The sequence below is a fragment of the Aythya fuligula genome, chromosome 14 (genome assembly GCF_009819795.1).
Source record: "Aythya fuligula isolate bAytFul2 chromosome 14, bAytFul2.pri, whole genome shotgun sequence".
Classification (NCBI taxonomy): Eukaryota; Metazoa; Chordata; class Aves; order Anseriformes; family Anatidae; genus Aythya; species Aythya fuligula.
The window spans coordinates 133,688-153,638 of record NC_045572.1 but is presented as its reverse complement, the minus strand read 5'-3'; the positions used below and the strand labels follow the sequence as shown (position 1 = coordinate 153,638).

At 59.6% G+C, this 19,951-nt stretch overlaps 1 protein-coding gene across 2 annotated transcripts; it reads right to left on the bottom strand.

Moving 5' to 3' along the window:
- Nucleotides 1-763: 763 nt before the first annotated feature.
- Nucleotides 764-19,951, bottom strand: AFAP1L1 (actin filament associated protein 1 like 1). Of its 2 annotated transcripts, XM_032196870.1 has the most exons (19): nt 19,897-19,951; nt 8,938-9,066; nt 8,315-8,398; nt 8,046-8,143; nt 7,789-7,900; nt 7,368-7,466; nt 6,678-6,889; nt 6,138-6,317; nt 5,424-5,510; nt 5,035-5,128; nt 4,753-4,905; nt 4,274-4,485; nt 3,952-4,097; nt 3,529-3,607; nt 3,286-3,400; nt 2,906-3,070; nt 2,476-2,642; nt 1,345-1,473; nt 764-948 (listed from the first exon to the last, which is right to left on the bottom strand). In XM_032196870.1, exons 1-19 carry the CDS (start codon nt 19,910-19,912, stop codon nt 925-927), a joined length of 2,301 nt encoding a protein of 766 aa, XP_032052761.1. In that variant the 5' UTR covers nt 19,913-19,951; the 3' UTR covers nt 764-924. The 2 variants fall into 2 exon arrangements, with proteins under 2 accessions (XP_032052761.1, XP_032052762.1); XM_032196871.1 differs by lacking the exon at nt 5,424-5,510.

The window sequence follows — 19,951 nt, the reverse complement described above, 5'->3', positions numbered from 1 at the left end:
TTATTATTTTTCAACTTCCCTTGGCTCCATTTTGATGACATGCTTTGGCAAACTGTCTGACAGCAGTAGCAATGCTGTGAATTAATTGTTGGCCCAGAGACAGCCCCGGCCCTTCTCCTAATCCCGCCCCCCCCCCGAATGGCATGGGGTCAGGGCAGAGAGAGCTGGGCTGCCTCCAGCCTCAGCCCCAGCACTTACTTGCTGATTAGCAAGGTTAAAAAGGTGTCTGCTGTTAATTTGCTTTCAAATGCCGACATTTGAGCTTTGTTCATTCCCAGAGGAACATGCCCTCCCCCTTGCTGCCTGGAGGACAACAGAGAAACATCGGGCAAGGGTACTCAGTAGGGGCACAGCAAGCTGGAGACACAAGGAACCCTGAGATGAGGCCCTGTAGAGCCGAGAGCAGTGAGAAAGGTGAATGGTGGGTGTCTCTGGAGGGTCAGGTCCTGAGCAGCTTGTGAACCCCAACACTGAGGCAGCCAAAATCCCCAGAGTCCATGGTCACTTTGGAAAGTGTGAGCCTGGCCTCCAGCATCCCCAGGGTGGAACACGCTAATCCTGGTAAATCAAAGCAGCTGGTGGCTGACCGCCAGTCCCCCATGCTCTCCATGTCACCACGGGCACACACCTCCTGCTGAGCTTCTGCCCCCATGTGTGGCTCCCCCAGATGTGGGTTTCCCAGTAGTATGTGACCCTGATCCACAAAGGACTCCCCTTTCCCCCCCCAGCCTCCCAAATCCCCTTCCCGCCCCCTTCCCCATGGTTTGTGGTGTTGCCCATGCGGCAGACGCTGCTGCAGCAGAGGGGCAAGGGAGGGTGCCTGTCCCCACGTGCCTTCCCATCGCCTGGGAAAAAGGGGGCTCAGAGCTTCCTGATGAGCCCTGGTGTCTGGCAGGGGCCTGGCAGGCATTGCCACAGCCCGGCTTAAGTCTGCTTCTTTTCCCATTCCTGCAGAGAAAGGGATAAAAAGAGAGTGATGAGACATCAGAGGTGCAGGAGGGAGCACTGAGCCCTTTAAGGGCCTCCCTCCCTACTGGGGGGCTTTGGACCACCCCAGCATCTTCAAAGGCAAGGTCACTGCTGCCCTGGGCATCGTGGAGGTGATGGTGTCCCCCCTGCCCACGCAGCCACACACCTCCTGGGTTTCCCTGCAGGCTGGGCTTATGCCAGCAGCCAGTACCAACCAAGCTGGACCAGCCTGGCTGCAGGAGACCCTGGCAGCACCCGTTGCTTTTGGAGTAGGGAGCATCCACAATCCCCAAAATTCATGGCCAAGTACAGGGACAGGATGAAAGGCTGAGATTTCCAGGGGAACAGGGGTGGAGAGGGGGAGTGAAGCAGGACCTTGGCTTTCCGCAGCACATTTCCCTTGTTGGCAGGGAGGATGGAGGCGCTTCTCTTCCTCAGTTCGGCTGCACAGTTGACAGGGACCAAGTGCTCAGGGGGGCTCCCGTTTGGCTTGTTTGTAGCTTCCTGTGGAAAAGGGGGAGGAGAAGGAGGATTTAGGAGACCCAGGGAACAGGGAATGCCAGGAAAGCACAACCTGTCATGAAGTCAAAGCTGATGTGGCCAAGCCTAATCACAGAATCACAGAACTGTAGGGGTTGGAAGGGACCTCGAAAGATCATTGGGTCCAACCCCCCTGCCAAAGCAGGTTCCTCAGAGCAGGCTGCCCAGGTAGGCGTCCAGACAGGCCTTGAATGTCTCCAGAGAAGGAGACTCCACAACCTGCCTGGGCAGCCTGTTCCAATGCTCCATCACCCTCACCATGAAGAAGTTTTCGCATGTCAGTGCAGAACTTCCTGTGCTCTAACTTGCAGCCATTGCCCCTTGTCCTATCCCCACAAACCACTGAGAAGAGGTTGGCTACATCCTTCTGTCCCCCATCCCTCAGATATTTATATTACACTGAGGAGATCCCCTCTCAGTCTTCTCTTCTCCAGGCTGAACAGACCCAGGTCTCTCAGCCTTTCCTCATAGGGAAGATGCTCCAGGCCCCGTATCATCTTCGTGGCCCTCTGCTGGACTCTTTCCAGGAGATCCCTGTCTTTCTTGTACTGGGGAACCCAGAACTGGACACAGTACTCCAGGTGAGGCCTGACCAGGGCAGAGTAGAGGGCGAGGATCACCTCCCTTGACCTGCTGGCCACACTCCTTTTAATGCATGCCAGGATCCCATTGGCCCTCTTGGCCACCAGGGCACACTGCTGGCTCATGGTCAACCTGTCGTCCACCAGGACTCCCAGGTCCTTCTCCTCAGAGCTCCTCTCCAGCGGGTCGTCCCCCAGCCTGTACTGATACTTCGGGTTGTTCCTTCCCAGGTGCAGGATGCTTTGCTTCCCACCTCTAACCACCAAAAGATCAGGGGTGTCCCTCATCCCCACATGCTGCTCCCAGCACTGCCCCAAGCCCCTCTGCTGAATGAAGCCAGAGCTGTGGCAGTGAGGAAGAAGAGGTATGCACCCCGTTCTCTACCTTGCCGGTTACAGCCAGCCCCAGGGCCAGCCCTCCTGCCAGCGACTGCTTCAGACGCTCCTTCACTTCGGTCAGCTGGAGCTCCAGGTCGACTCGGCGCTCCTCCTTCTGCCGGCACTGCTCCTCCAGCACTGCCACCCGCTGCTCCAGGTCCTGCAGCTTCAGCCCTGCTCACACAAACATGTCCAACTCAGCACCTTTGCCTGGAGAGGCCCTGGGCTGAGGCTGTGGGGACTGAGAAGCCACCCATGCTCCTGGGTGGGACGCTAGATGGGGCTGCTGGCCCAGGAGCACACTGCAGCCAGCTCTGCTCACAGCCACAAGTGTCACCGCCATGCTGCTAGCCTGGTGTCCCCATACCAGCCCTTCCCACCATACCCGAATGCCTTAGAGCATTCCCGGTCACAGCACCCAGGTGGCACTGACCCACCTGTGCAGCTCTTCATGGTTTCCCGCAGCTCTCTCTTCTCTTTCCGCAGCAACACCAGCTCACTGCGGATTGCTGCTTTCTCCTTCTCTAGCTTCTCCTTCTCCGTCAGAAACCGTCTGGCATCCTCCTCGGCCCGGTTCTTCCCGTACCTATACTGGTTGGCATCTGCATGTACAAAGGAGAGCCTGTCAGGATGACTCTGTTCCCAGGAGCATCCTGAGCCCAGGCCCAGCTGTGTGGACATCTGGTCCTTCTGGCCTGGTGCAGCTCAACCTGAGACCCCCTGTGGGAACAGCCCCCTCCCAGGGACCGGGGTCTCCCTACGGAGGTTTGCAGCCTGCTGCCCTGCTCCAAGGCCCCTTGCGCAGCGCCCCACTCACTTGAAGCGTGCCTCTTCACTTTGACCTGCGGGTCCACCCGCCGTGACTTCTCACTGCAGGAGGATGCATGGCGCTTCACCTGGGCTCCTGACGGCCGCCCCAGTTCCTCCTGGATCTGCAGTGGGGATAGGAGAGCGTGCCGGAACTCCTGCAGGGCTGCCCCAACCCGCCAAGGCTCTCCAGGGCATCTCCTGTAGCCTGGCCACAGCGGTGGGACACAGCGAGCCCCCGAGCCCTGCTCACCTGAACCTTCTCATAGGGAACGTCGTCGTACACCACGCGGGAGGAGTCCGGCCGGCTGTCTTGGGAGGAGCTGGCCCACCTGCAGGAGGAGGGACAGGTATTTGCCACTGGATTCCTTTCAAGGTTGTCCCTGGCAGACCCCCAAAGGGCTCTTCGATCTCATTGCTCTTCCTACATTGCTCTCCCAGCTCTGGGCAGGGACCCAGCTTTGCTTTTGAGCACCCACCCTGCGCTATGCGAGCACGCGTATCCCTTAGGTCCTTCATTAGCGTTATTAAAACACTTCCAATCCTGCCCAAGGCAAGCTGCCCTGCCTAAGGATATACCAGCCCTCTCCCCTGGCACCTGCCACCTCTTCCCCATCCCCATCCCAGCATTACCCCCGCTCCAGCACAGCCCCCACAGAGCAGAGCACAGCCTTACAGGTAGGAGTGCCTCACGGCTGTCATGATGTTGGCAATGGTCTCCACGTCCACGTAGTCGTAGTGCAAGGCCTCTGGCACTGTCTGGGAGCCTGTCTCCACCAAGAGAATACCCAGCCAGCGGCCCAGGTCTTCTGAGCAGCTTGCCTGCAGGAGAGAGAAAGGCCTGGGGACATGCCTTTGTGTCCCTGGGCTTCATTGGTGTGCACAGGAGGGGAACCAAGGCACTGGTCGCATTCAGGCTTTAACCATTGCAGCAGGTGCTCCCCCAGCTGGGCAATCCCCAGTGCACGTCCCCACAGGAGGCGATGTGCCCAGCTCACCTCCAGCGTGGTCACCTCCTGCCCATTGCGAAGGATGCGGAAAGCGAAGGGGTGCTTGGGGCCCAGCCCCGGCACCACCTCGCAGCCCCGGAGGACGATGGCATTCACGTGGGTGTGTAGGTCACTGCGGTCCTTGTGGAAGTAGAGGGTGTTGGTCTTCAGGCGGCACCAGCGCTCCTTCCAGCACTGGTTGACCAAGACGCTGAGGTAGCCTGGGGAGCGCAGACCCAACAGAAGTGTCTAAGCACCCACAGCAGGACCTTGGGACCTCATGAGATGGGACTGCCCAGGTATTAGGGCATGTTTCCCTGCTCATGGGCAGACCGGTCCTGTTGTGCCTGTGTCCCCAAGGCGTGTCCAGCTCTCCACAAGCTCAAGAGGAGCTCCTCCCACAGCCCCTCACCCCCTGCTTGCCCCCATAGAGCCAGGCTCTCCAGAAGGGAGCCCAGGACCTGTCTGTGCCCCAGGCGCCCACAAACCACAGCATGGGATGTCTTCCTCAGTGGAGGAAGTCTGTGTGTCCTCGGGGGAAGGCTTCTTCTTGGAGAAGCTGATGATCCTGGTGATCTTCTTCCCCGCCGCCCGGCTCATTGAGCCCTTCAGGTCAGCCAAGCCACTCTTCTTGCCTTTCCCTGGAAGGGGGAGAGCCCCAATAGCCACGCACACCACATCACAGCACCCCCCTCACACCAGGATGAATGCTGCGAGGTGTGGTGCGCCTGACAGGAGGACAGCCCGTCCCAGGGGGTGTGGGGCCATACCGTGCTCGCAGGGCTCCCTGCGGGCCGTGGGGGAGAAGGTCTCGCCTGTCGCCACGCTGTCCGAGTCAGAGGTGTGCTTCTCCTGCGACAGCCTCTGCAGGGAGGGGCAGGGCAGGTGCCCTTTCAGCAGCACCCCTCTGCTCAGCCCCAAGCAATGACCACGGTCTGACCATGGCCTTTGTCCCTTCAGCACAGGGCTGGAACATCCACCTAGTGCTGGGGAGCCCCGTGAGCCCCACAGACCTGCCGTGAGGATGGGAAGGGCTCCCTACACAGCACCAGGAGCTCAGTGCTCAGGATATCCTCCTGGTCTCCCTTTCTCCAGGCTTATTCACCAGCCCCACACAGCACTTTGGCTGATCCCTATCACCCTGACCAGAAAGCGTCACCTTATCCAGGTCCATCTTGCAGGGCATCACTGGGGACGTGGGGGCTTCCATCCCGCCCACTCCTGGACTGCTCGCTTCCTTTATCACCTATGCAGAAAGGGCAAGCTCCCGTCTCACCACCTGAGTCCCGCTGGCCCACGGGGAGTGCGGCCGTGGACTCTGCAGCACCTGTCCCTGCTGCCTGCCACGAGGACAGGGTGGCAAGCTCTGCTTGGGGCAAAAACCCTGCTTGCCTGGGGCCTTGCACCCAGCCTGGCCCTTCCAAACCTCAACCATTGTTAAGGTGGATGGTCAAAGGATCTGGAAATTTTGGATGGGAGGGATTCAGGCATCAAGTCACACAACTGTCCTGCTGGCTCTGCACTCCTCAGGGTCCCCCACGGCACATCCCACGGGAGAAGCATTGCCAGCCCCTTTCCCAGCCATGGGCTCAGCAGCAGAGCCAGTCCCTTCCCCACCTCCCACCCCCAGAACAAAGACAGGAAATGGCCATGGGGAAGAGGAGGAGGAGAACAAACATCCCCACCCCGCTCCCTGTCGAGGGGCTCGGGCTATCAGCACAGGAGACGCCCAAGGCTTGGGAAGTGGCTGGCCAGCCTTCCCCACGGCTGATAAGAGACAGAGGAAAGCTCCCTTCCTTCCCCTTCCCCGCGGCAACCCACTCCCCATCGCTGCCTGAGGAAGGCTGTGGCTGGAGGGGGGCAGTGGCAGTACCTTCAGCCACTCCTCAGCCTGCTCCTTGCTCTGCACGGCCAGCACCAGTGCCTCAGCCCCCGGCAGGGAGAAACGCAGCTCGTGCTTCTTGCGCCGCCCATCCTTGGGGACATAGATGACATTGCAGGTGCCCAGGGGCACTTCCACGTGTGGCTGCCGGTCCTTGGAGCTTTTGTAGCACTGGGAGAAGCAAAGACAACTGCTCAGGGTTCAGCCTCTCCTGCTGCCATGCCCAGACAGGGTCCTTGCAGGCTTCTGAGCCAGCGGCACAGACGGAGGTGGTTCCATCTCTGCAACCCAGTCACACAAGGGCTGCGGGATGCCCTCTCCCTTTGCTCCACTAGCCAAGGGGATCCCAATAGTGAGGAGCCCTTCATTTGCTTGCAAGAGAAGCAACAGCTACCCCTGCACACGCTGCAGGGTAGTCACGGCCTCAGGGCAGGTTTGGTTGGCTATTTTTATTTGCTCTGGGGCTGACCTCTCTCCAATGTACCCGGGGGTCTCTCCCCACCCCTCATGCCCCACCAGCTCTGGGCTCACCAGCAGTTTGCCGTCCCGTATGATGGTGAGCTGCTTGGCCCACTGCCCAAAGCGCTTCTTGCGCAACAGGAAGGCACAAATCCTGCAGTCCTTCACCAGGTTCATGGAGGCTTCCTCTGACGGCCACTGGTGTGTCAGCTGCTGGCCCTTCCCGTCCTCCTCCTCCTCATCATAGGACTCATAAGAGCTGCTCATGGCATCTGAGTCATTGTCTGGAAGAGAGCAGGCCTGTCACCCCAAGCAGCTCCCCATCCCGGGGAGCTTTTTTTGCAGGCCAAAAGCCATCCCCAGGTGCACCTGTTCAATTCTCAGGGCTGGCTTATTTCCTTACAAGCCTCAAACCTGCAGAGGCTGGATGAAACCATCTACCCTCACTACAGGATCATGCATTGACTCTCTGCCCTACACATCCCTAGCAGGGTATGGAGCGGCAGTTTTATGGATATGCCAAAATACGTCACAGGGTCTGAGAGTGGAGGTGTGGGAAGTGGCTGCCAGGCGCACCGGAGAGCAGCGGGTCAGGAGGGCCCAGTGCCTCCCCATCCTGCTGGCACCACAGTGAAGGCACAGCCACATCTCACCCCTGGGTACACCAACAGCTCCTCTTGGCTTGGCTCAAGCCCACATTTCAGGGCTGGACTTTGCCAAAGCTCTCTGTCCCCTGCCAGGTGAAGGCACCCGGGTACCTACAGGAGTTCTTCTGCTCCCCGTTCATCCTGGTGATGGGGTAGTTGCTGTCTGCGTCCTCGTAGTAGCCATCCTCGATCGAGTTGGGGGGGCTGGAGCTGTCTGCAGAAGAAGCAGAGGCAGCTGGGGCTGCTGGCTGTGCATGAGCCTGTGAGTGGGGCAGAGTGAAGCACCCCCTTCCCCAAGCACATGCAGACACCAGGAGTGTCAAAGCATTGCTCCCTCCATGGCCCCAACCTCAGCTCATCGCTCCCTTCCCTGCCAAGCCGGAGGAAACAACTCCTTGCACAACCAGCGTGTTGGGATAGGAAGGAAGCAGGAGAGGAGGGTGCGGGCAGTTTCCTTCCCCAGGGGGAGCCAGCACACTGCCAAGGGCCCCGCTCGGCCGGGCAGGGTGGCGGGGGCAGGCGGGAGCGGGACTCACTGTGTGAGATGATGTACTCAGGGGCCTTCCCTGGGCCCAGGGGCAGCGCTTCCTCATAGTAATCCTCAGGCGGGGGGGTGGTGGGCAGTGGTGGAGGAGGGTCTGTAGCAACCTGCAGCAGAAACCCCCCCGGCATGAGCGGAGAGGGCCCCAACGGGCAAGCGTGTGCAGTGGTGGCAAGGGACAGGGATGGGTCCCAGCCACGGCCACTGCCCTGTGCTGGAGCGGGGATCTCACAGCCGGGTACACCAACGTACAGGTTTTGCTGGCTGGCTCCTCGCAAGCTCCAAGCCAACTCCATTGCTGGTGTCCCCGTCCTCCTCCTGCATGTCCTGGAGGTCCCGCAGGTCACAGTCTGGGTTGGGAGCAAGCGTTGAGGGTGAAGGGAGAAGTCCCCAGCCACAAGGATGCAGCTTTCACCACTGTTCTTGTCCCCTCTGAGTGCCCCCACTGTCGGCTGGGACCCAGCCCAGCGCAGCACCTGCCCAGTAAGACCCCGGCATCGCTCTGGGATGGCCACACGTACCGAACTCCTCGAAGAGAGACTCCACGAAGCTGGTGCCGTTGTTCAGGGAGGCTGTGTTCATGTACATGAAGTCTGCATCCTTCCCTGAGGGCGAGGGGGAAGCTCTCAGCCCAGAGACAGGCAGGACAGCTGGGTGAGCACCTGCACCTCCCCAAAATCACCCACCCAAGCTACAAGATCACCTCCTGGCCAGGCAGGCTGCTGCTCCACGCCGTGGGGCAGGAGGAGATGAGGAGCCCCCAGGGACACTGCCAGCCCCCAGGGAGGGCTGGAACCCTCTGGATGCCCAGCCCCTCTGCCTTCCTGTGATCCTGAAATCACTGTGCTCAGCACAAACTGGGAGCAGGAGGGCATCTGCGAGGCAGTGCTTCCAGCAGAAGCAGGTGCTGATGCCAGCACCCAGAGAAGCAGGGGAGAGCCAGGAACAAGAGAGAGGAGCAAAGCACCCTGAGGGTGGTGCTGGGCACTGGAAATGGAGGCAGCAGGCGCACAGGCAGGGAAACTCATCCGTGCCTTCAATAGGCTTCTCCTTGCCCCACTGGGCTGGGCCCATCTGTGGTCCCAGGCTGGGGACACACTAACACCAGGGCAGCCACCAGATCCCTTGGGAGCAGGACACTGACCTGTGGGTGGCTGCAGCTTCTGCAGGATGGTGGAGACAGCCATCTTCTTCTCCTGCGTGGTGGCACTCAGGTACTCATGGTCCAGCAGCTTGAGCAGGATGCTGAGCTCGGGTAGGAGCTGGTCCAGCACTGGGGGAAGCAGGGAAAAGACCTTCAGCTGGGGGGGGTCGGGGTGCTGGGCTTTGCCTGCAGCCCCCAGCACATGGGGAAGTGGGGAGCAGGACAGAGACACAGTTCCCAAGCCAGCCTGGTGGTCTGGCACATTTTAATCCAACTTCCAGCTCAAAACTGGGGCAAGCTCAGGAATTTCATCAGCCTATGCCTTGGGGACGTTTCTCCCCTTTTCACAGCCAGGCATGCGATGCACACTTGGCCAGAGCAATACCAGAGGTGCTAAAATAAATGAGGAAAGAGGATTAAGATGAAGGGGCTGGACCACGTGGAAGACCCCTGCACGGCTGCCAAGCACACATGTGCTCCTTCTGCACGCACACTCACCCAGGCGCTGGCACACAGCCCACTGAGCCCGCCGATGGAAACACGAGCTCTGCAGGCTGCTGCCATCAAAAGGCTCAGCACGTGAGTGTTTCCACACAGTTAAAACCACCCCTCTGTCCTCCATGTGAGGTATCGTGCTGTGTGCTGTTGGAAGGAAAGAAGGAAAGGACACCCAGACACCACCTCCAGAGCCACCTGGCAGTGCCGCTCCAGGACAGAGCTGTCCTCCCCAGCACAGCACCCTGCAATGCCACTAGGAGCCATAAAACAGCAGGATAGATGGGGAGAACCCAGCAAAAGGCAAGAAAAGAGAGCAGGGCTACAAAAAAATTATCACTTAATGCAGTGTTTGGTGTGCTGGCAAGGAGGGAGGGCAGCACCTGCAGAATCCAGTGCCTGAGACAGCCCAGCTCTGAGAGGCTGGGCTCAGGGGCTCCAGCAAACCTGCAGCTCTAGAGGCTATGGAGTGTGGGAAAAAATAATAATAAAATCTGCCGTTTCTTCCAATGCAAGCATGAGCAAGATCTTGGCAGTAGCTGAGCATCATCACAGCACAGCTGGGGCAGCTGTGCAGCTGGCTGTGGGTCTCCAGGGACAGGGAAAGAGGGCAGAGGTGACCGCAGGGGAGGCTCAGACATGCTGACCGATGGGGATGTTTGGCGGAGAGGAGGGGAGAGCGCAGGCAGGAGCGGAGCACCAGGACTGCTGGACACACTGCCTGGGCTGTACCTGTCACCTGCCAGGGAGGGGGACACGAGTGGCAGGGTGGCAGCCATGGTGTTGGGAAGAAGAGCTGGCTGCCCCATAGCTGTGGGGCTGCTCAGCGATGCTGAGCTGGGCAGCAGCAAGGGCACATTTCCCAGGGCCAGGACAGGGTGCTGTGGTGCTGCTGATGTGGGATCCTCATTACTTCTGCTCATAATAAGCTTCCGCTGGGCCCTATCCAAACTCCACCTGGCACCCAGCAAAACCTGGTTTGACCCAGCATTTTGGTGGCACAGCAGGGACAGCTGCTGTTAAATCTCGCCTACCTTCAACCCATGAACAAGTCCCTGGCAGGGCCAGTGCAGCAGGCTGGCAGCTCAGTAAAAACAACTTCATTTTCAAAACTTTTTAGCTGAAGGGGAGCCCTACGTGAGTGGGTTGATGCAGATCAGCACCTGGCCAAAACAAGCCGCCCAGGCGAGAAGGCAGCGTGCCTGGCCCCAGAGCACTGCCTCCCCGGGATGAGGCAGGATGTGGCTCACAAGCCTCTTCCTGCCAATGGGCTTCTATCTCTGCAGACCTTCTGCTTCCTCCTCCCTGCCCTGCGCCAAGCTAAACACCAGCATCAGCCCTTCGGAACAGCTGGCTTTGCCAGCACCAGCCTCCTGTGGGCAGCCCCCAGGGGCAGGTAGCCCCCAGGAGGGGAGCTGGCAGCATCCCGCAGCCCATGGGGATGGAGAGGGCACACACAGCAGGACTGGGCCTCCTGCTCAAGCTCTGGAGTTGGAAACAGAGATGTTTGAGATGTTCGTAGAGTGCTACATGCTTCTGCTCAGCAGTGCTCTCCAGGCGAGGCGAGACATCTTCCTCTGCCTGGCCAGGGTACAGGCACAGCACCTGGCAGGGTGCTGGGCTAGAAAGGAAGCTGCTGGGACAAAAAACGAGACACAGATCTGTCCACCCAGCACCTAGGAAGACACTTATCCACCATCCTGCTCCAGCTCAGCTCACCACGTGTTCCTACAGTGGAGAGAGGACCATGCCCATGCCCTACGCCACCTTCCCACAGCCATGGTGCCACGAGCATCCCCATCCCCTGCCGTGCACACATCTCCCACCACAGCCCCCAGCCCTGCAGCAGGGATTTGCACCAGCTGAGGGCCAAAGGGTGAGCACAGCCCTATTAATAACCCCAAAGCTGGTAGCGTTCACAGCCAGAGGGGTGAAGGGACCCCCATGCACAAACGTGGTGAGAACAGCCGCAAAGCAAGGCTCCCCGCAGCCCTTGCAGGCGCATGAAGCTGAGCAGGGCCAGTGCTGAAGGCTCCTTTGTTCCCCACAGCTGAGCCGTACCCTGTGTCTCCAATGTCAAACATGCCCCCAGAGCTGGAGGGGGGGACGAGCTGCTCAAAGGGGCCTGTGATCCACAACGGGCTTGCGGAGCCGAGCCTTTGCCTGGGGGAGCGGAGGAAGGGAAGGAATTAATTTCCTGCACTCGTTAGGCTCCCAGCCCAGCTTAGGTTAATGGGGGCTGCAGGAAGCCAAGAGAGATCACCCACGGGCTGTGGATGGCACCGACGGGCACTTTAGAAGGGCCAGGGGCTCAGGTGGCAGGGGTGTGGGCACATGCTTGGTGCCAGGGCACAACCGGGGATGATGCAGAGCCCGGGATGGAGGTGGCAGCAGGATGTCACAGGGCACTGCAGGACAGCAGGATGTCACAGGGCACTGCGGGACAAGGTGGTGCAGCACTGGAGCACTGAGCAGGTGAAGGGGCCACAGGGACCCCAGGTTCCTGCCGTGTCATGGCCTCACTCACAGGGCACCTCCAGCACTGACAATCGCGTCCCACCTGTCGGGAGCCTCAGGGGTTTCTCCCACACCCTGAATCCCGTGGGAGCACCCCACTGTGCCAGGCACAGGGTTTGGACACAGATATCCCAGCGGAGGGAGCGGCACCAGCCCTGGGACAGACACAGACCCTGCTCCCCACTTCCAGCCCATCCAAGCACCGCAGCAGGGATGGGAAGGGGGCAGAGCCCGAGCCTCTCCTGGGAAGCCCAGGAGCTGCGGCAGCAGATGGCTTTAGCAGGAGCCAAGCTGGGCTGGATGGGCTGGGGGAGACCTAGGGCAGCACCCCTGGGGCAGGGAGAGCTGTGGAACAGACCCAGGCCATTGCTGCTGCTGAGACAGAGAGGTAGCGCTTCCAAACATGCCCCAGGTGCAGCACCAAGTGGGATGCTGGCAGAGGAGCTGCATCCCCTCCCCGCAGAAGCACCCCACTGCCCCTCCCCACCTTGTGCCCAGGCCAGCTCTAATTTTAGACCCTGGTAGTGCATTCCCTCAGGGAGCCAGGCATCCCAGGCTGAGATAAGGGTTTGGGAGCAGCTGCAGAGCCCACCTCCCCCTCCCGAGCCTCTGCTCGGTCATGGGAGCAGGCAGCAGGACTTGCTCCAGCAACCTGCAGGAGGAGGAGGAGGAAGGTGCTCCAGCCCAGCTGATGCATTAGCTTCCTGGTGCGCAGTTCAGCTTTCAGCAGGCACAGAGACAGGACAGCGCAGGTGGGGTTGCAAAGCAAAGCTGCTCGGCACTCACAGCCCAGAAGATAGCCCCAGGGGGGAGGTGCAGGAGGTGCAGTTTCCCAGCCAGCAGCACCGTGAAATCACTGCAGAGGACTCTGCCCCACAGACACAGCTCTGCCGCCCGCTCCCCCCCCAGCCCTGGCCACCCTTCCTCTTGCGCCAGGTGGAGGCCGGGGGGCGAGGGAGGCTGGGGGAAATCGGATGCTGGGAGCGACTGCCATTGTTTGTAGCTAAAATAAAAGCCAAGCAAAAATAAATCCTTCCTGTTGGCGCAAGCAGGGCCGCAGGATGCTGTGCCTGCGGAGGAGTGCTGTTCAGAGCTGCCCCCAGCAGTAAACAAATGGTTTTAGCCCCAGTTAGAGACGCCATAAAGGGGGGGGGGGTTGGGATGGGGAAGGGGACACAGGCAGGGACCCTGCAGGGAAGCCAGACCCTCTGCTCGCACCTCCCCAGCCCGGTGTCAATGGGCTGCTTTGCCACGGACAGCAGGCAGGCGTGGGGCTGGTGACAAAGCATCGTGGCAGGCAGGCTCCCAGTGCTGTCCCTTCATGTCCTCGCTGCCGGATGGCCCCGCAGGTCCTCACCCAGTGGCACAGGGCATGCAGGATCAGCTAGGTTGTGCTGGCAGGCGAGGAAATCAGGCAGAAAAGTACCCCTCCTGCCCAGCAGCTTGGCATGCTCCCGCATGGAGGAGTTGAGAGAAACGCCAGCCATTATCACACTTAAGCTCTGGAAACATCCCATAACAGTGGAAGAATTGCTAAGGGGCCACTTGATGCCCGTGAATCATTTCTTCCCTGGAAACAAGGGCCCCTTGAGCAGGGCGGATGTGGGGAGTGCCTCAGCCTCCACTTCCAACTCCAGCAGCAGGAGCCTGAGTGCTTTGGGCTGTCTGCTGCATGGATGGAGCCCATACCCATTGCTCCAACTGCCACCAGCAGCGATTGATGCCTTCACCAAGCACCTCGGGCAGGCATCCCCTCTCCTCCAACCACTCATTCCCAGCTCAGGTGCTGCAGCATCCCCGAGCGCTGCGGAACAGGAGGTGGCTCTGACCACTCGGCCTGCCCCTTATGCCCCGGGGGGAGCCTGTCCCCCCAGAGATCCCCAGCAGCCTGTGAAGCCAAGGCTGCATCAGGCAGGGCAGGGACACACACCTCCCAGGGAGTGCATCACCATGACCTTGCAGTAATTAAGAACCTTGGCTGATAATCTTGGAAAATCAGCCCTGGGAGGTTAAGGTGAAGCCTGCTTGCTCAAGGGGACAGTGAGTCCTCCCCAGTGGAGCCACCCCTGGCTGCTCATCTTACAGCAAGGAGATTGTGGTTTTCACAGGGCCCCATAGCATCTTTCCCTCTGCAGCACTGGGAGAAGGGCAGAGAACAACCAGGGGGGTGAAAGAGCCAGAAGGCTGCCCCGGCTGTGTCTGCTGAGCCGCCGTTATCCTTGTGTCTCCTCAACACGCACCCCAACACGGCCAGCAACTCGGGGCTGTGCTGGCCACCTCCCTGTCCACTGCTTTCTGTGCCTGGTGCAGCTATGTGCCAGCAGCAGCTCTCCCCCAGTATAAATAGCTCTGCTGAAAGCCTTATCTGGTGGCCTTGCTCTCAGCGACCCTGGAGGAGAGCAGCTGAGCAGCCAGCCCAGCCCAGGGCAGAGTGGTGCTCCCAGCCACGCACCCCTCTGCCCTGCACGCGCCTCGTTCAGCATTGCCCAGCAGGATGGGTACTGCTGGGCAGCCCTCCCCAGTGCGCATCCTTCCTGCAATGCCTTTCACACCCCCAGTTAAGCCTCCAGGTGCCCCGAACAAGACTACCCTTCCCACCACATTGACCCTAAGAGCAGCTCCTGCCACAGCAGAGTGGCTTCACAAGCCTGAGCTGTGCAGGTAATAATTAACAGGCTGATTAAATCACCCCAAACATCTGTGACCAATGCAGATAATGACCCTGTAGTGCCCCGTGCTGCAGCAGGGCTTCTTGGCTGGGGGCTGCCCCCCTCTCTGCTGACATTGCTCCCTCTCCTAGAAAGGACTGCTTCACCAAAAGCAAACTTTCGTCCTCCCAGATGATGAGGCTGCAGCTGTCCCCACCCCAGAGGAGGAGGGGGTGGTTTCTACATAGCCCTCTTACAGCTGAGAGGAGCAAGAAGCCAAGCAAACAAAGGCACACAGACACTGTTTCGGGTGGGGTATTCCTGAGCCATGCTGGGGAAGGACCCCTGATCCCCAAACCTGTTACAAGTTATTCCCAGCCACAACTCAAAATGAGCTACACCATCAGCATACAAGGACTGGGCTCACTGGTTCCAGGCTACATTGCAAAACTGGGTGCGAGGCGAAGTGGCCATGCTGCAGGATGCTCCGCAGGGCCGGCGGCTGAGGATGATAAGGGCTGCTGGCTGAGAACGTGTTTAAATAATGAAGGAAAATTAGAGGTTTGAGATGCCCTTTTAAAGGAATAGGCAGGCAGGGGCGAGACCTGCTGAGTAATGTATAAAAACAAGCTTCAGCCAGAGGAGAGACGTTAGGATTAGCCAGGACCCAGAATAAACTATGCTTTTTCCAACCAAAATTTTGGTGGCAGCCTCTTCAAAACAAGCCCTGCAGCCGGCAGGGAGCAGCAGGTTGATGCTATCCCCCCAACACCGGGAGGGGCCCCAGGAGAGGAATGGGGTGGGCTCTTTCCATCTCCAGAACAGACATCCCGGCCGTACTGATGGGGCTGGGAAGCTCTCTGCATCCCCAAAGGCTGTACTCTGCATCCTGTGCACCACCTTTCCCCAAAACCACAATCCAAAAGATGTCAGGCGGGGCAGAGGTGCCTCTGTAAGAAGTCACAGGTATATCACGCCTGGCCTGGGGAGGCAGAGGAGGACACAACAACAAAACAGGATGGAGCAGGGGACAGCCACCAGCCATCTCCCCTGCTCCAAATGCTTTCAGCTGCGTTGCACAATGCAGGCACCTCCTTCCAGAGGTGCTGGGAGGAGAAAACACCGACAGGGGTAGAAAAAAACTATGGGGGAAATATCCCCATGGAGTCAGCACCCAGGGCACCCCAGAGCCAGCCATGCCCAGAATGCCAAGGTGGGTCAGGGACCTGCTCAGTGGCCACTTCTCCCCATCCCCGCTGGGAGGGCCACTGAGGAGAAGCAGAGGGAAAAAGGGGCACAGCAGAGGGTCTCCGTGCTTGGGGGCCAGGCTTGTGCTGCCGGAGGCTCCTTGGAGGGCAGGATAAGCGTGCTTGCTCAGCTGAGAACAGCCCTTCCGTTTCCTCCCATTGGTGATCTCCGGGAGCATCAGGTGCAGCCACAAGGTCACCAGCCCGCGGCACTTCCAGCCACCTTAACCCCTTCGGGGCAGGGGCTTGGAGCCACGAGAGCCGGTCTGGCACAGTGGGAAAGCTGGTGAGCACGGGCACAGGGGAAGATGCAACAGTTCTGTTATTGCTGATGGCTTCAGCAGTGCCTGGACTGGTTTACTGTACCTGTTTTTAACTCCGGCGCAAGACAGCCAGCTATCAGACCTGTTCCTGCACATCTATCCCTGGCTTGGCGCTTTATGACCTGTTTCCCAAAGCATAAGGTGATGCTGGGATTGTGCAAAATGGGAGGCAGAACCCACCAGACAGCAAGGCAGAAAGGGGATGTTTGCCTATCATCACACGTGACGGGTTTAAATTAAAAAAAAAAAAAAAAAAAAAAAAAACAAAAAAAAACCCTCTTCCACTCCCCCTCAAAAAAAAAAAAGATAAAAAAAAGGCAGACAGCAAAAGCCATTCCTGAAGCTGCTTCCCCAGGTGCTCTCCTGTTAATTGCCAGTGATCAGAGCACTCCAGCGTGGCCCAGCCTTCCCTCCTATCGCTCCCAGGATCACAAGCACACAAAACCCACTTCAAAAAAAGAGATTTTGAGAATGGAAACTCCTCCCTGCAAAGGTCTGTTTTTGTTCCAAACTGTTACGAAATGTCAGTGTTTTCCCCCGCTTGGCAAAGAGCCCTCCTTTGATGAGCTGAGAGGCTTTATCAAATCCAAAAATTGAAGGGGTGCGGGACCAGCCGCCTGGGGGGAGACCTACAAATAACTTATTCTCCTCCTGCCTCACCACGGAGGCTGCAGATCATCAGTGTGGTGTCTGCGGGGGGATTTGAGCTCCCTGAATGCCGTGACTTTCAGCACTCGGGGGTGATGAAAGCCAGGCTTTTGTTGGCTGCGGTGGATGGCAGGGCTCAGCACCATTCATCCTGGGTGCCCGGGCAGGGGCTACCGGCCCCACGGCTGGTTGTGCCTGGCAGGGACAATGCGGAGATCCTGGGGAATCTTCCAACCAAGCCGCCCTGGAAGGGGGCATTAAACGGATATTATATAGGACTGACGGTTTTGATGTTAATTTTAATGGAAAAACAGGTTCCTTCCATGTAGGAGGTACCTGTTCCTCAGGGGACCTTCAGCAGACTAGATGGGATGGCATCTGGCACAGCGAAGAGTTAAGGGGCTGGGACATCAGGCACCACTTCAAGCCTTGGCTCTGCACGTCGTTATCTCGGGTCCCTGTGAGTTACTTGGCTACTGAATGAGAGGCAGATCTCGGGATGAGCCCAGTTTTCACCCGCTGACCTCCTCTAAAAGGCCTCCCAGCTGCTCAGGAGGAGACGATTCAGACCCTTACTGCATGGTTTTATTTCCCTGGGCTGGGCTGCAGGACCTCAGCGCGGGACACGTCGGCCTCTCAGCTCAGCACATTTCCACCGGAAAACTGCATTTCCAGGTCAAGAGGAGATACTGGGAAGAGACAGGTTTCCCAGACAGCCCGCTGTGATTCCAGTGTCATCAGGGTCGCTGGCTGCAGGACACCAATGTCGTGCAGCATGAGCCAGGCAAACGACACCCTGCCTGCCTGCTGCGTTTGGTGCCAGCGCCCTGGGGCCACCTGCCCACCTGGGGGACCAGGGAAGCCCAAGGAGGGCTCAGCCTCTTCCCACACACTCTAAACAGGCTGCCAGCACCGGAGCCGGGCAGCTCAGCTCCCGGCAGAAGGAATGGCTGCAATGCAGGGGGGAGCTCGGCACTTGCCCGGTGCTAACAGCTGGCCCCAGCTCGCTGCTCGCCCCCTTCCTTCCAGCGGGCGGGATTCCTGCAGCCTAGTTTCAGGCAGCAGGTCAAGAATGATTCTGGCGCCCTCCTGCCGAACCCTATGCCTCCCCATTCCTGTGGGTGAGCTGGAGCCAAGTTTATCCCTTACACATCTCCGCTGGCTTTGCTGGATTTAGACCGCAGATAAGTTTGGTGCAGGACCTAAATTCCCCTGGCACTAAAGGTCAGGAAATTGCCACTAACAAGGAAAAGCGAGCACAACCCTTCTAGAACAAAGCCTCATGGCACTGAGCATCTCCCCAAATGCAGGCACATATATATTTCTCCACCTCCACAGCCTGGAGTGACTGCCGACAGCCTCCGGCAGTGATGGCGAGCCGAGCACAGCACCACTCACTGCACAGCCTGCGGGCAAGGCACTGTGCTCAGCCAGAGAGCAGAAAGCAGGAACAGAGCTGGAGCATCACAGAGCAAGAGCAAGTCAGGGCACACGCAAGGCTGAGCTAGGCTGTAGGTGAACAAAGGGGCTGCCAGAGAGAGAGGAGAGGTTGGGACCTGGGGACAGGGCTCCTGCCCACCACCAGACCAACCCTGCTGCCCACCGAGCCCCACCACCCTCCCTGCACAGCCAGCACCCCAGAGGGATCCAGCGGCTCTGGGTGCTGCACAGTGGGGCTGGAGGAGGTTTATGTTAGCAAAGAGCGATCTGGGTGCCAACAGCAATTCATTACAAGCTCTCCAAGCAAAGCAGGCAGGCACCTCCACCACTACCATAGAAGGCACCTACGGGGGGGGGATAAGAAGCAGGGGAAGCCCACGGAGAGCAGGGCACAGTGGGCTGCAGGCAGCCCTGCAGGGCTCAGGCACCAGGACCCCTCCGTGCCAGCCCTGCGCCATGCCTGTGCCCAACTCCCCACAGCCCCAGGAGGGGGCTCAGCAGTGTGCTGGCACCTCCAGCCCTTCCCCACAGAGGGATCCCACAGCCCTGTGAGCCCACAGGAACATCCCACATCAGGTGGGGGTGGCTGCTCAGCAGCTCACACAGCAAGAGATGGGGGCAGATGAGGCTCTGCTCTCCCCTTTGCCCACCGGTGAGGTTCCCTGGGACCCTGGAGGACAGTGCTGGCACCATGTGTCACTTGTCAGAACCACCACCCCCCCCGCTGCAAGCAGCAGCCTCCTTCAGAGCTAACATCCTGGGACTGGTGTGCAGGGTGAGCTGCAGCTCCAGGGGAAGGCTGTCCCTGTCCCCATCCCCTCCTGGGCTGCTGGGCCCTGACACTGCTCTCCGAGCACCACCACCACGAGCTACACCCCGAGAGCTGAACTCTGCACACCGCATTTCCACTGCGGAAACACCATCCAATCCTTTTACATTGGGAAGGGGAACTCTTGACCCTCGGGTCCTGCTGGTGCTGACCCCAAGCTGCAGGCACAGCCCTGCCTCAGCCACCCGGGACTTTGTCCCACAGAGCCAGAGTGATGTCCCTCATCCCTGTGCTGTCACCCAAGGGTGGTGCTGCTGCAGCACCTATGCAGAGCACCCAGGGGCCAGGACCCCCCCCATGCTGCACCCTCCACCACCTGCTCATCCTTCCTAGATCAGCATTCAGCAGCAGCAGCATCACCCCCTAGCCCCCAGCCTCCCCCTGTTCCCCCTGGAACCCCCTGACCCCAGCAGAAAGCCAACACATTTCCTATACGAGCCCGATGCCACCGGCCTGTGTGGGAGGGCAGGGTGGGGATCAGGCCCTCTGAGACCACCGGCACCTTCTCCAGCTGGGGAAACTCTCCGGGTCCCAGCAGCTCTGTATGGAACTGGTCACCCTGCTTGCTGGGACCACCAATTCCCCCACGGAGCCCCCCAGGCACTCCCACCCCATGCACTCCTATGCCAGGCTGTGACTTTTCACCCTCGCCACCCACGGGGGGGGGGGCGGGGCCCCAGCCCCAGGACACCCCGGGGTCTCGCAGGGACGCACACGGGGCAGGAGGGGGGGGCTCATTTCCCAATCTCTCCCGCACCGACCCCACGCCCCCCGTTCCCGGCGAGGTGCGGGGGGGACCCGCGGCCCCTTACCGCTCTGCCGGTCCATGGTGCGGAGCCGGGGGCAGGGGCGGCCGCCCCGGGAGCT

Excerpts from the sequence above, each read along its gene's own strand:
- AFAP1L1 (XM_032196870.1), bottom strand. Across the intron at positions 6,890-7,367 it reads CGGGGAGCAGAAGAACTCCT|ACAATGACTCAGATGCCATG; the intron begins GTAGGTACCCGG and ends GCTCTCTTCCAG. Across the intron at positions 3,071-3,285 it reads AGTGAAGAGGCACGCTTCAA|ATGCCAACCAGTATAGGTAC; the intron begins GTGAGTGGGGCG and ends TTGTACATGCAG.